Source organism: Natrix helvetica, assembly GCF_964273705.1.
Source record: "Natrix helvetica genome assembly, chromosome: 1".
Taxonomy (NCBI): Eukaryota; Metazoa; Chordata; class Lepidosauria; order Squamata; family Natricidae; genus Natrix; species Natrix helvetica.
This window is the reverse complement of record NC_138548.1, coordinates 169,825,776-169,840,071: the sequence shown is the minus strand read 5'-3', so window position 1 is coordinate 169,840,071 and position 14,296 is coordinate 169,825,776. Positions and strand designations below refer to the sequence as shown.

Here is a 14,296-nt window from a genome sequence, read left to right as displayed (position 1 = left end):
GAAGCAAGCTTCCTATAATCGTCTCAGCTGTTCTTACTACTCTCTGTATGGACCTTTGTTTGTTTCATATATTTTTGCAAAACTTAAATGACTAAATCTGAGTTTAACTGTAAGAATAGAATTTTAAGGAAGGTGTTTTATGTGACCCATTTCCTAAATTGTAACAGGGAGTGTATATTGTTGTTTCCAATATGTATATCCTCACATACATCATACTTATTTAGGCAAATATGTTTCTGTATGAGTTTGAGATCTAAATTTATGCTATAAATTTATAGTATATAATTTATAATATGGACAAAATAAAAGAGATCAGATGAAGGATGGCTGTAATTATTATATTACAATTGTGTTTATTTCTCTATTTAGTTCCTTAGCTTTTATTCACATATAATATGAATATGAATGATAGCTAAGGAACACAATAGACTTATTTGAATAAGGAGTGAAAAAACTTAGAAAGACAAGGGGAAAGGAATGTAATTGCTATAAAACAAAAGAAATTTATATATTGACTATATAATCTTACAGTCTTAAATCAGTCATTTGCAATGTATTTCTGCTTCCAATTAATTTGTGGAGTGTAAAATATTGTTATGAGACTTAGCTTCCATTATGGCTTGGGCAAAACATCACAATGTTGGTGCAGTTTTCATGAGACTCTTAGATATGCATGACTAGGAAGTCATTACATCACATTTATCTATTTGGATGAGGGACACATTAACAGACTTATGAATATTCATGATGTCTGGTTAATTAAGTTAATTGTTCTGCAGGAGTGCTTATATTTCCAAGGACATTTCCCTTCACAATTTCTGTCTGGTACCTTATCAGTCATGCTTTGCGTAAACTATAGATACTTTTGTCTTTATTCTTGCTGTTTGGTATTCTTTGGGAATGAAAATTGGTTAGCAAGTTAATATTAGTGTTAAGCAGAAAAGATTGTAGATTCTTATCACTTCTTGAAATATGTGTTTGGAACAAGGTGTGAGAAAAAAAATATGCCACAATTTAAATATTTCTATGATAGCTATTAATAGGTAGTTCTTAATATTGCTACCCAGAGCCGCCACTAGGGAAATAGGAAATTTTAATTCTCCAAAGGAGTAATAGCATAGCAATAGCACTTAGACTCACATACCGCTTCATAGTGCTTTACAGCCCTCTCTAAACGGTTGACAGAGTCAGCACATTGCCCCTCAACAATTTGGGTCCTCATTTTACCTCAGAAGAATGGAAGGCTGAGTCAACCTTAAGCCTGGGGAGATTCAAACAGCCAAATTGCAGGCAGCTAGCAGGCAGCGGAAGTAGCCTGCAGTACTGCACCCTAACCACTGCGGGCTACTTCTGCTGCCTCTTTACTTTCAGTCACCTGTCAAAACTTGCAACTGTAAATATTTGGTCAACATTTATTATATACCAATATCTTTTCAATACCAAATAAAAGTTAATGAAGAAAATAGTCATTGTAATGATAAATAGAACGGATGCACTACTAAAACTCTTGTTCCTGTAAAATTTAAATGTGTGAAATGTGGTATTATAAGGGAAAGACAAGTTTCTCACAAGCAAAACAAATGGGGAAGCTGACAGGAATGGGAGGGCAGAGGGAAGGAAGGGGAGGGAAGGAGGGAAGGGAAGAGAAGGAAAGGAAAGGAAGGAAGGAAGGATTTCCAATTCTTTCCACAACTTTCCACAAGGAAACTCAATGGGGAAGCTGGCAGGAAGGTAAAAGTCCCTTGGTTCCAATTGCTTTTTTGCCCACCTATGATGATTTTGTTTCTCTGTTAGGTAAGTTAGATAATATAAGATAACTCAATAGGTCAAGGAATATTTAGTAATGTATAATTCTCAAACTTCGCTGAGGGAAGAAAAATACATGAAATAATTATGTAGGGTTTGAATCAGAAGTACAAATACTTTGTTCATACATCACAATAAGGTGTTATTTGTTTAATTGGTGAACAATAGCTGGCTCACTTAGTGCAATATGTCAAACCAATAAATAGACAAAATTGCTTAAATTGGGAATTCTTGGGTCTTGCCAACATAGTTTACTGAATCCAAAACTCAAATAGGAACTCCTTCAGTACAATTATCCTGAGATTATTAAGCACTCTTATTTGTATACTAAGCAAAATCATTATTCTATTTAGTCTCATTAAGAGACTAGAATTTTAACTAGAAGAAAAAAAATCTTATCAACTAATTATTTAAAAATCAGGAAAACCAAATCTATTGCATTTCATTGGTTCAGTTAGTGCAGAAATGGAATAATAGTTCTTAATAGTGCCATCTGCAAAATCAAGATATAAATGAAGAATGAGTTCAATGTTACCTTTTAAATTGTTGGATCCTCACTTGAATTAAATGCTCAAGATTGAGAAAAGATATGGTCAATAAACCTAATCTGATTGTTGAGTTTACAACTGTGCCAATGTTGTAAATGTGTGTTTCCAAACAGAAGCTAACTATAGTTTATTAAATCTCTCTTTACTCTAATTTGGAGATCATTCTACATTTGTAAATTTTGTTTAACAATTCTTCATGCTGATTTGGAGAATTCATCCATGAATATTTTTTAGTTATGCTCTCTTTACAGGTTCCACCAATATTTTGGCACATACTCTGAATGGAATCCAACATACACAAACAGCAACATTGCATATAATATTGGGTAAGTATTGTACACCTGAAATTTTTAGAAAGGAATAGAATAATAAATATCCACTGGTCTTGATTTTTGTACATGGAATAAACCGGATTCTATCTAACATTTGTCAAAATTATGATTCAGATCTTCTGTGGGATGGAACATGCTTTCTGGAATTTATTTTTAATTTATTGCAATGTGACAATTGTATTGGGTACTGTTTCGTTGACGAAGTGTGTGTCCCATTTAAGTGCTGTCCCTTGGAGGCACACTCCAAGGCACACTCCTTTTAACTTTTATAAACACAGGAATGCGCTCTTGTGTCTTGTACAAAATTGTGTTCTAGGATTTTGATCCTCCTGCCCCTTTGCAATTAACATACAATAGTGTTAGGAAATGAGTCCACTTATAAAATGTACATATACATATGTATACGCATGTTTGTATTAATGCTACAATATTAGGGCATCAAAAGTCAGTGGATATGTGCACCTTCAGTAGCCCTATCAAGCTACTTCGCTTTGGATTCTCTTCTATGTTTGGCTTTGGATCAAGGACTCTAGCCTTGGCTGAAAAGCATCGCTGGATTCCACCAAATCAGCGCAAAGATTTTGCTGTAATCAAGACTCTAGCAAGCCTCAGGTAAGTTGAATTCGAAATAGGGCTATTTTTAAGTGCGTAATTATGCTATACAAATTAGATTATTTGCATTCTAGTTTTAGCAATTCCCCAAAATCTAAAGAGACAATTTTTACATTGGGGTGAAGAGAAAACAGCAGACTTCTTGTGAGGAAACCAAAGTGCCTAGAGATTCAGTGTCTGCTAAGCATAAGGCTGCTCTGAAGAAAAGAGGGAGGGGGGGAGGGTTGGAGGAGAAGAAGGTTGAGGGAGATGGCAGATGCCGGAGGATGGCAAAGAGAAGCCTACAGAGAAAGCACCTGCTGGATTATCGGCCCTCCATAAACAAACTCCCCCACCCTTCTGTGCTTCCTGGCTGGGACTCAGCCCACCACCCAGGCAGAGGGAAGAGGGCTGGTTCCTCATGCTGGAAAGCCTTACTTAGAGAGAGAGAAAGAAGGGACCAGAGGCCGTTTCCAATAATGGCACTGCTGGTGTGAGAGCAGGTGAACAATCCTCAAACTGCTGCTGTCAGATTCACTTAGTTTCTTGGTTAGATATTTTATTTTGACCGTCACTGTGAGTTATTAGTTTGGACTGATGAGGTTGGATCTCTTTGTTTTCAACCCGCTCAAGGGATTGGGAAGAATAAATGTCAGTATACGTTCCCTATATCTTGGAGAGTTTGTTACTCGCTAGTCAGTTCTTTACCTCTCTGTCTACAAGAGTCTCTGCCACACAAGTTAATGGCTAATGTTAAGGAGTAATTCTATACCCATCTGTCCGTTCATGCCCATCACACTCTTCCCTTTTCAGTAAGTGCAGTTATGTAGAGTGAGAAGTAGTGAGCTAAAGAAATTAAAGGCAGGAGTTAAGAAAAAAGAAAAGGAATTCTAACTAAATGTAGTTTACAGTACTATTTACTATATCACTCCATACTTTTCTCTGCAGCCCATCCTTCCTTCCCCCACATTCAGAAAATGGTTGCCTTTTCTTCAATCGTCTCCTTCCCTCCCCTTAAAGGATCTTGTCAATTCCTATTTAATAACTTTACTTCTTTCACCATATACACTTTTTAATTGCCTACTTGCTGATTTTTAAAATGCTTTATTCTGCCGTGACTATTCTTTTACTTCTGTAGAACAAAGTAGGCAGAAACACATTTTTATATAAAGTCATTTTAGCCACTTTTAACAAGTATTTATTCTATACATGAGAGCTTTGGTCTTTAGTTTATTCATTTTTGGATCCATCACCCCTGATTGCATAATATAACCTGTCTAGTATTTTCTGCAAATCATTTGTGTTTCCAGGCCACAGTTCAGCATCAACTTTATATCAACAACATCTCTAACATTAACATACAGGCGTTTGTTGTACATTTATCCATAAATATATTAAATAACAGATTATTCTGCATCCTTGTCTTACTCTTTGATCATTGTTGAATCATTCACTAAGCATTCCATTTGTTCTCACATATTTATTTATTTCCATTGTATAGTTCTTGAAAAATATTGTATATTTCAAGATTATTCAGTTTACCATGCACTTTCTGTAAATTAGCGAATATACAAACTTCCCTTTTTAACATTCGTACAGTGTTTTTAATTATTTGCTAAAGAATACAATTCTGGCCTGATGGATAACATAGAGGCACGCTGCATTCCCGAAATTTTCTCACTATCCCACCTTATACTTTTTCAATCAGAATTCTTCTAAATACTTTCTCAGGGACACTTAGCAAAAAATCCTCCCATACTTTTTTCCTCTGAAAACTCTTACTCTTTTTCCTGTTGTATGAAAAACATTAATGCCTTATAATTTTTCAGTGTATTATTTCCTTTAAACCATTTTTAAGCATTAATGTAGCATTTATTTCAACCCCCCTCTTCAGTATGTCACTCTCTTTAAAATATTATTTTGCCATTACTTTACTTAAATATCAAAAATGATTAAATAGAATGAAATTAGTTTTACATTTATTCTGCCAGGAGCTCTTTGTTTAGCACATTGAGATGTTTCCATTAAAAAGAATTAAAATTGTTCTGTATTTTTCTGTCTCTTTTATTTATTTATTTTTACTGTTCCTTGCTCTCTTAGACTCCATTCTTTTCCACTGTCTTTTGGAAGTTATTTTCTTACTTGCTTAATTTTTCATCCATAGCCCCTTTCATGTCTTTATTTTACCAAGTGTTCTTTTTCATATTTCTGTTCAGTAGGACATAGTTCAGTCTATTCCATGCAACTTCAAATTCTTCTTTTCTTACATTCATTTTTCATTCATTCTTTTGAGGATTTAGTTTGTCTCTCAATACTTTATTCAAACAGGATTCATATTTTCTGTTCCTGCAGTTATTCTAGTATAAACTCTGTAACATACCGTTCAATATTTAGCCTTGATATTAATTTTGTATATTTTTTTCTTTGAAACTAAATCTTGTTCTGTCTGTAGACCAGAAGATTGTGAAATATCATTCCTCTCATTGAAGCATCTACAGCAAGATGCACAAGAAAATGATAGGTAAGTAAACTAGTGAGAGGTTAATGAATGCCAAACTTTATTTTGTCCATAATATTAATTCTGATTAATTTAACTATGAAGGTTCATACCCTGTTTCCCTGAAAATAAGCCCTCCCTGGATAATAAGCCCAGTCGGGCTTTTGAGCACATGTGCTAAAATAAGCCCTGCCTCAAAAATGTCCTCCCTGAAAATATTGCAATACGGCAGCAGCCATGAGGTGACCATGCTCTCTGCCTCCTGCACCTCAAAAATAATAAGACTTCCCCCCAAATAAGGGCAAGTGCTTATTTCGGGGGGGGGGTCAAAAGAAAAAAAAGACCCTGTCTTATTTGGGGGGGGGGGAATGGTATCATTTAACTAATTTGCTAATGTTTGTTAGATTGCATTCTGCATTCTATGTTTCCCTAAAAGGACCAATTTAATATACCTGAAGGAAATATTAGGGAGTCACGTTTCATTTAGATTTTATTGTGCTGTAAGTAGTTTTCCATTATGGTAGTATATTTTGTCTAAAACATGAATAAAAAATAATGATGTTTACTTCAACAATGAAGTGAACTTTCAAATTAGGTAATGAATACAGGATTTAAAGCTGTTCTTTCATAAAGACAATGTTGCTTTAATTCAGTGTTAGATGTTTATTTTCACAACACGACAAGCAAGCTGTGATTTATTTATTTAGTCATCCTTTAGTGACTTTTAATTTGTTATTATTTTTAGAAGGAAGGAAGGGGGACTTAAACCAGGTAAGTCTGCAAGTTTAATCATTCATTCAACATTGTTAGGGTTACTTGAAGTTAATACAATATGTTATATTTAGACCGCAGAGATGAGTGGCAGAGATTCGAGGGTCACTTCCTGAATGTGAGCATTATGGCGATCCCTTGTCTCTGTTCAGTGGCACCAAGAGGCTTGGCTCCTAATACCAGGTCAGTGAGGATTTGTGGAATTAAACTAATGTCCTTAACACCTTCTTGTAGAAGCTTGGCCTTTTCATATTGCACGCAATCTAGAACCTCAGGGTTGGGAGAGCATGATGAAAAAAAAATTGAACGATAGTTGATTCTGCATCTTTGGGAATTGTAATCAGTTTTTGTTCAGGCAGATGCGGTCATCCATCTAGAATAATCATTGGATAATTATGGTGATTAAATTATCTTAGAAGTCTGACTTAAGTGGTAGTCACAAGTAATAATCTCCTTTGGGCTTTGTTAATGGGGAAATCTAGACCTTTGGTTTTCACTGATTAAATTCAGTTATTGTGAAAGCTAAATATAAGTGCTAAAGGGAAAACCTGCATGCATAAGGAAAAGCAAAAGGAACTGACAATGAAAGACCAGAATTTCATTTCAACCTTGTTCTTTTTTTAGATCATTGATATTTGCTAAATGAACTAACTAGTTCAGCTGCTAAATTACTGTGACTCTTGTTAATTTTATGATTCACCAATACCTCAGCAGGCAGGGAGAATCTGTGGCCCTCTTGGCTTCGCTAAGTATAGCTTTTAGCAACTCCAAATGTCATAGTCATAAGGGAAGAAGGCTCAAAAAAACCCTTCAAAAATGAAATAAATAGAAGCCTTTTAATGTTTCCACTTTGGAGTTGCAAACCTTAAGAGTTGTGTAACTTTGGGTTGGCTAAAAACTGCACCATCCTTTAAATGTTATGGATGAGGGTAACTGTGCAAAGGAAATTGGGATTACAGAAAATAGCAAGGGAATACATTTTAATTAATTATGTAATAAAATATTTTTATTTATTTATTAAATTTATATGCTGGCCATCTCTGTTTGAGGAACATATACCAGTTGTGCTTATATCTTTTTTCCTCACATCTTTTTTTGATTCCCTCATACAAATATACAGGTAATATTACTACTAGTAATTATAATAAATATTCCATACATTCTATACAATCACTGGCATTGTTTTGGCTGCAAAACCTGAAAGAATGGGTTCAGTTAATACCCTGGCGGACAATTTGTGATATCTAAGACAACTCAAAAATTGATAAAATGTATAATATCAAGATTTTCCACAACTTGTAGTTCCTTCTGAATAAATCAGATTAGAAACTGGATGATTATGAGTTTTAGTCCCATTTTAGGCACAAAGCCCTAAGAAAGAGGCAATGGTAAACCAATTGTGAAAAATCTTGCCTAGAAACTGCCAGGCAATCTTGAGAATTGGACACAATTGAACAGATGGGGAAAGAAATCTTACAAAGTTAAAAAAAAAAAAACTAGGACTAGACACACTTCTACTTGCATCTTAATTCCTACCAGTCATTGGGTATTGTTCCAATATGCCAATTGTCCAGAGAAAAGCTACATCTACAAATATTATCATATGCAGATCTATAGAGTTATTTTCTGGGAATATTAAGGTTGACAATGGATATTATTTTATTTTTAAAAGCAGAGATGAATTACTTGGGTTATTAAGGTAGATTCCTGATTATACTGTATCATCTTCTGATTAATTTATTGTTAATTGCATTATTTAATGCCTGCTTAACCGAACTGTTCTCATTTCTAGATTGGATGATGGAAGCATAGCTCTTATAATTGTAAGGAATACTTCCCGGCAAGAATTCATTAAACATTTGAAAAGATATGCTAGTGTGAAAAACCAGGTAAAGGATTACTCTTGCGTTTGCAACCTGACATTATTTGATTTAAATTTTCTTAGCAGCTGCATTCACCAAAAGTCAGAGAAAGAAATAAGAGGAGGAGGAGGAAAAATCACATTTTAAAAGATAATGTAATAAAACCAGACAAAGATTTAAGGTGGAAGAAGATTCATGATATAAGATTTTAATGCTTTTATAACGAGACTTAAACTTCCTGTCAGAATACATTAGCCTACCTTTTTCTGATTTTGAAGATCACCAGACTAAGTCAGATTAGCCCATTTCTGTCCATCTGTTGCAGTTTTATTATAAACGGTTCTTATATGCAGGAGGTACTACAGTACAAATCTTCTAAACTGATTGTTTAAATAAATACCAAATGCTATATTTAAATATATTGTGTGCTGTATTTAGGGCAAGAGGCGGCTTGTTACGTTTTGTAGATCGTTTTTATTATTTTTATTTTCACTTACACACATATTCAGTTAGTCATGTCCTACACAGTGTATAGCTCTCCCTGACAATGGAAGTGACAAGATAACCATTGTATTTATTTCCGTGGCTTTTTATTTTGATATCTGAACCAAGTACAGTACTTCAGCTTATCATTCTCACAACAAATCGAAACAGAAGCCTTGATTTGTTCTTGGCTTCTGATTATAGGATTGCTTTATGTAGATAGCTATATTGTGATGAAAACAAGTTTGATATTCCATATTTTTTGAAGTTGCTGCTAGTGATAGGAAGAACCAAGAGACTCTCAAGAGATTATGGTTTACCACAATCATGTAAACACGTTTCAGATAATTGATACAAAATCTGATAGCAAACACTTCTACCCAGCATTTGTTCAACACAGTATTTTTGGTTTGGATTGCAGGGGGAGAGGTGGGAAGAATCTGAGCCTATTTTCACAATGGGTTGTATCATAGTACTAAGTTAATAAGTACCAAGGATCATCCTTGTATAGATTGGGAGATATTTATGGGTATTCAGCATGGTTCACAATAATGACACAATACTATAAGCCTTGTATCCAAGGATGAACTAAGGAAGGTCAATCATCCAATGCAGAATTAAGCATATACATGTTTTCCTAAGATGTGTTTGGGTGAGAGTACCATTTAAGTTGTATTTCTTGATTTTACCAATGCTGCAGGATCAACAGAAAAAATAAAATCACATAGCAAAATGTAGAATGTTTTTTTTAAAATTGAAACTTTGTTTTGCAAATTCCATTCTCCAAAACCCATTCAAATTTTCTGTAAGAATTCTAAAATGTTCAGTGATATATTCTTTTGTCTTCTAGCATTATTTTTCCACTCTGTAATGGAAGCAGACATACGACAAACCTTTGCAGATATCAAACTTTTCAACTGTTTATGCTTTGTATTTTAGTTCAGCTTTCCTTTTATTGATACTTACATTGTTGAAGAAGTAAAAGTCTGTCCAAGAATTGGAATGAAACATATCCCTGCAGATAATCTAAATTACATAGATTCTGAAGAAAATACTTTTCCCTGGAATATAGATGGAGATTTAGTGGAATGCACATCAGAAGTTCATATCCGGTAGGATTACATTTTGTCATGTTTGAACAAAAAGTGTTGGTAATTCCTTTTAGTTTAGCATAAATTTTGTATGGTAAATTTCCACATTCTACACTGGATAATGAGAAAATTCACATTGAGCCAGTGTTTGGTTCTAATTCTTGCAAAAAGATATTTGCCCTAAGATGATCTAGGAGTATTTAAGTGGCTTGTCCCTTTAAAGTTTCACAGTAATATATTTTTCTGTCCACTGCTGTATGATGGCCTACTTCTCTTCTTGGACCATAGCCAAGTCTTACATTTGACGCAAAGAGCATCTCGTAATGGGAAAACATAATCATGCCTATCTCTACCTGACATTTATATGTCATATTTGCATATAAGCAGATACACCCAAATACAATGTGTAATCTATAGACTTGAATTTTAGTGTTTATGGTTTTTATTGTCTGATGCCAGTATATCCAGCTGCAAAGTGTACAGGATTAGGCAAGACACTCTGGCATGCCAATCCTTTATGACACACATACTGAAAATGTCAGTTTAGAGCTTAATGTCAGGTAACAAATATCTCAGTGCTATTTTCCAATCAATACGTTTTTTAAATCAAACACTATGTGTTTGTGTATATCCTTGCTGGTTGGAATCTGGAGTTATATCGGGAGGTAAGTATATTCTGTAGTTAGACTTTATGTATGCAGATAATCCTCGAATTATGACAATTGAACCCAAAAATTCTATTCTTCAGTGAGACATTTCTGCCCTGTTTTTATGACCCTTCTTGCCTCATTTGTTAAGTGAATCCCTGCAGTTGCTAAGTTAGTAGCCTGATAGTTGAATGAACCTGGCTTCCCCATTGACTTTGCTTGTCAGAAGGTCACAAAAGGGGATCCCATGACCGTAAAACACAGCAATGGCCATAAGTATGAACCAGTTGCCAAGTAGCTGGATTTTAATCACATGACCACTGGGATGCTGCGAAGGTTGCAATTGTGAAAAACAGTCATAAGTTACTTTTTTCAGTGCTGTTGTAACTTTAAGTGGTCACTGATTATTGGAAGCCGAGCACCACCTGTACTTGCTGCATTCTGTTTAGAGCCTGTCAAAAAGTTGAGAAATGTGGCAGAAGATAATTTGAGTTACAAGTGAAAATAAAAGCACACAAAGTAACAATCAAACTCTCTGCAACTCAGCAATACATCCATGCTTTGGCGGAATCAGTTCCATTTCCCTCAACTTTATTTGTTATACAAATAAATTACACACAAATATTTCCCCAAATTGGATTTCCATTTGTGTGAAGAGGACTATAGGGGAAATTATTTTTCTTCTTCTTTTTTTCTATACATCTACAGAATGTTGTTTTTCAAAAACACATGAGCAAAAGTACATTTTCAGATAAAGCAGTAATATGATCATAATTTTTCTGCGTTTCTTTCATTTTCAGGATACATCCCCAGTTGATTAATCTGTATGGAGGAAATGTTGTTATTTTGGATAATCTGAAAGAATCCTGCAGTTGTATTTAGAAATAATCTATGAAAACTTACCTACTTTCTACCCCAATCATATTGATACGACAAAAATTGCATAAGGACATGGAAGCCTGGATGATTCAAGTTAGAAGTATGCTGTGTATCTCAAGGTTCAATTCAGAACAAAGTTCAGAATCGTGGGAAAATACCCACTTTCTTATCGGGACAAATGTTGTCGCTTTCACCTTCGGGTGAAAGTGAAAGTATATTTTGTGATTCCTGTTTTGGGTTTTGTATGCAAACCGCACACCTATAGCTTTTCAGGAATATTAAATAATTAGGGGACAATACCTGCCCAATTTAAAAATAATAATGTAGAAGTCATTTATTCTGTCAGGGAAGTCGGCTCTTTCAGTTTTAAAATGATTTTAGGTTACCGTGTGTAACTTCATTGTTTTCAGACAAAACTAGATGGTACTTATCCCTAAAATTGCACCATCATTCTTTAGACAGCTAGGTCAAAGTGATGAAAGGAGGAAAACATTCACTGACTGCCCCCGAGTGGATGGTGTCCTCTACACAGGGAATGATCTGACTTGGCTGTACTATACCAGGGGTTTTCAAACTGTATTTCATGGAAATTTAGCAATCTGCAAGAATGTGCTATGTCATAGACCCACAAAAGACTAAAGCATTGCTGCCCAAATTGGATCAAAGTATTTTCTCCCCCCTTTGGGTAACTACCCATAAACCCATTACCCGATCACAACAGGGACATTTAAATACATTGAAAGGGGTTAACCTACATTGGGTAAAAAATAAACCAAAAACCTTTATGATAGAGTTTTGAGGTAATGAAGGGAAAAGTTTGGAAAGCATTGTACCGAAGACAAAATGAAAATTCATTTTAACACGGCCAGTTTTCTGTCACTGAGCTTTGCCTCTCGATCAGGCGTTCCAGATTTGGTTCAGGTCTTCTAGTAGTTGATTGTAATGAATGAACCCATTACATTAAAGTGGGCATTCACCTGACCTTTTTAGAACATCTTAAAAACTCCTTTCTAATAATTCACAAATTACAGGATGGTGAATATATAAAATTATTACCCAGTTTTTAATTGAAATAGAAATTTAGCTGCATGCCACTAAGAACGTTTTTCAATTTGTTCTTTAAAGCAAAACAAAATACTTAGCTATGAATTGAATTATTTTATATGAGTAAATAAAATAAAAGTTGAAGTTGGCACATCAACTAGACATGTCAACAGTTTTACTGGCAATCATTTGGCAGATTTTGGCTGGTTTTTGAAATAGGAATCAGTGTATTTGTACATTGTGGCCTTATATTAAACCTGCTCCTTATATAATTCATTCGTAAATAAAATCCAGCAAAAGCACCAAATTCTTTGCATTGTTTCGTTTTGTAAAAAGTACACCTATTTCCAAGATGATTATATCTTGGAAACACAATATTGTTCTTTCACTCATAGAGTATATATCTTGATTGTTATTACAACTATCTGTGCATTACTCTGGGCTACAAAGTCTATTCCCTGCTTGCTATATGGCTAGAATTCTTTTTCTGTTTAATTGTGTCCAGTTTTTGGACTCTCTGGACAGTTTTCTTGGCAAGGTTTTTCAGAAGGAGGTTGTCATTGCCTCCTTCCTAGGGCTGAAAGTGACTGTCCCAAGGTCACCCAGCTGGCTTTGTGCCCAAGGCAGGGCTAGGACCTGCGGTCTTTCAGTTTTTACCCTGGTGCCTTGCCACACCACCAAACTGGCTGTCTGACTAACACAATTATTAACATCACTGGGGATGTGCTGATTCTTTGAAAGAGGGGTTCTGTAATAAATGGGACTGCATTCAATGCACTCCTTTTTAATGATTAACTCAGCTGCCTTTTTCATCCAGCTGCTCCCAGTTGTCTCTGTGCATAAACGTCCATTTCATGCAAATGCAAAGTAAGATGGGATCAGCTTCTGAAAGACCTGCCTGCTTTAATAATTTCAAGAAAGGATTTTCATGTATGGTTCCATTCACTGGGAAGACTTTCACAGATTTATCACGGCCCTAGTATTTATAAAATAACTAACATAAATGTTAGTAGAAAGGAATTCATCAAATTATCAGATCACACAAAGCTGGCAGGAATACCCAACACGCTGGAAGACAAGCACAGGTTCCAAAAGGATCTTGACAGACTTGAACAATAGGCTCTATCCAATAAAATGAAATCTAATGTGGAGAAAAGCAAGGTTTTGCATCCAGGCTGGAAAAACCAAAGGTACAGGTACAGATTAGCTGTACTTGGCTCAAAAACAGTAACTGTGAGAGAGACCTTGGAATCCTAGCGGATGATCACTTAAATAGGAGTCAGTTTTTTGGCAGTAGTCAAAAAAGCTAATACAATCCTTGGTTGTGCAAACAGAGGCATAGAATCAAAATCACATGAAGTATTACTATCGTTTTATAAAGCCTTAGTAAGGCCACACCTGGAATACTGCATCCAGTTTTGGTCACGTTACAAAAAAAGATGTTGGGAAAAGTGCAGAGAAGAGCAACTAGGATGATTAAAGGCCTGGTGACATAAATATGAAGAATGGTTGCAGGATTTGGGTATGGATAATCTAGAGAAAAGAAGGACTAAGGGGGGGGGGGAACACCCGATAGCAATATCCCAGCATTTGAGGAGCTGCCACAAAGAAGAATGGGTCAACTTATTTTCCAAAGCACCAGCGGGCAGGACGAGAAACAATGGAGGAAACAACAATGGAGAGAAGCAACCTAAAACTGAGAAACTTCCTAACAGTGAGAGCAATTAACCAGTGGAACAGCTTGC

The 14,296-nt window shown here is 35.2% G+C and overlaps 1 protein-coding gene across 2 annotated transcripts in view; it reads left to right on the top strand.

Annotated features, from left to right (window-relative positions):
* CERKL (CERK like autophagy regulator) overlaps positions 1 to 12,845 on the top strand; it is a 44,520-nt gene extending 31,675 nt beyond the window's left edge. For both annotated transcript variants that reach the window (XM_081938336.1, XM_081938337.1), the window contains exons 6-13: positions 2,606 to 2,680; positions 3,121 to 3,298; positions 5,730 to 5,798; positions 6,520 to 6,545; positions 6,620 to 6,728; positions 8,338 to 8,434; positions 9,830 to 10,002; positions 11,429 to 12,845. In XM_081938336.1, coding sequence (XP_081794462.1) covers positions 2,606 to 2,680; positions 3,121 to 3,298; positions 5,730 to 5,798; positions 6,520 to 6,545; positions 6,620 to 6,728; positions 8,338 to 8,434; positions 9,830 to 10,002; positions 11,429 to 11,510 — 809 coding nt within the window. In that variant the 3' untranslated portion in view covers positions 11,511 to 12,845. The remainder of the gene's footprint in view (positions 1 to 2,605; positions 2,681 to 3,120; positions 3,299 to 5,729; positions 5,799 to 6,519; positions 6,546 to 6,619; positions 6,729 to 8,337; positions 8,435 to 9,829; positions 10,003 to 11,428) is intronic.
* The last annotated feature ends 1,451 nt before the right edge of the window (positions 12,846 to 14,296 follow it).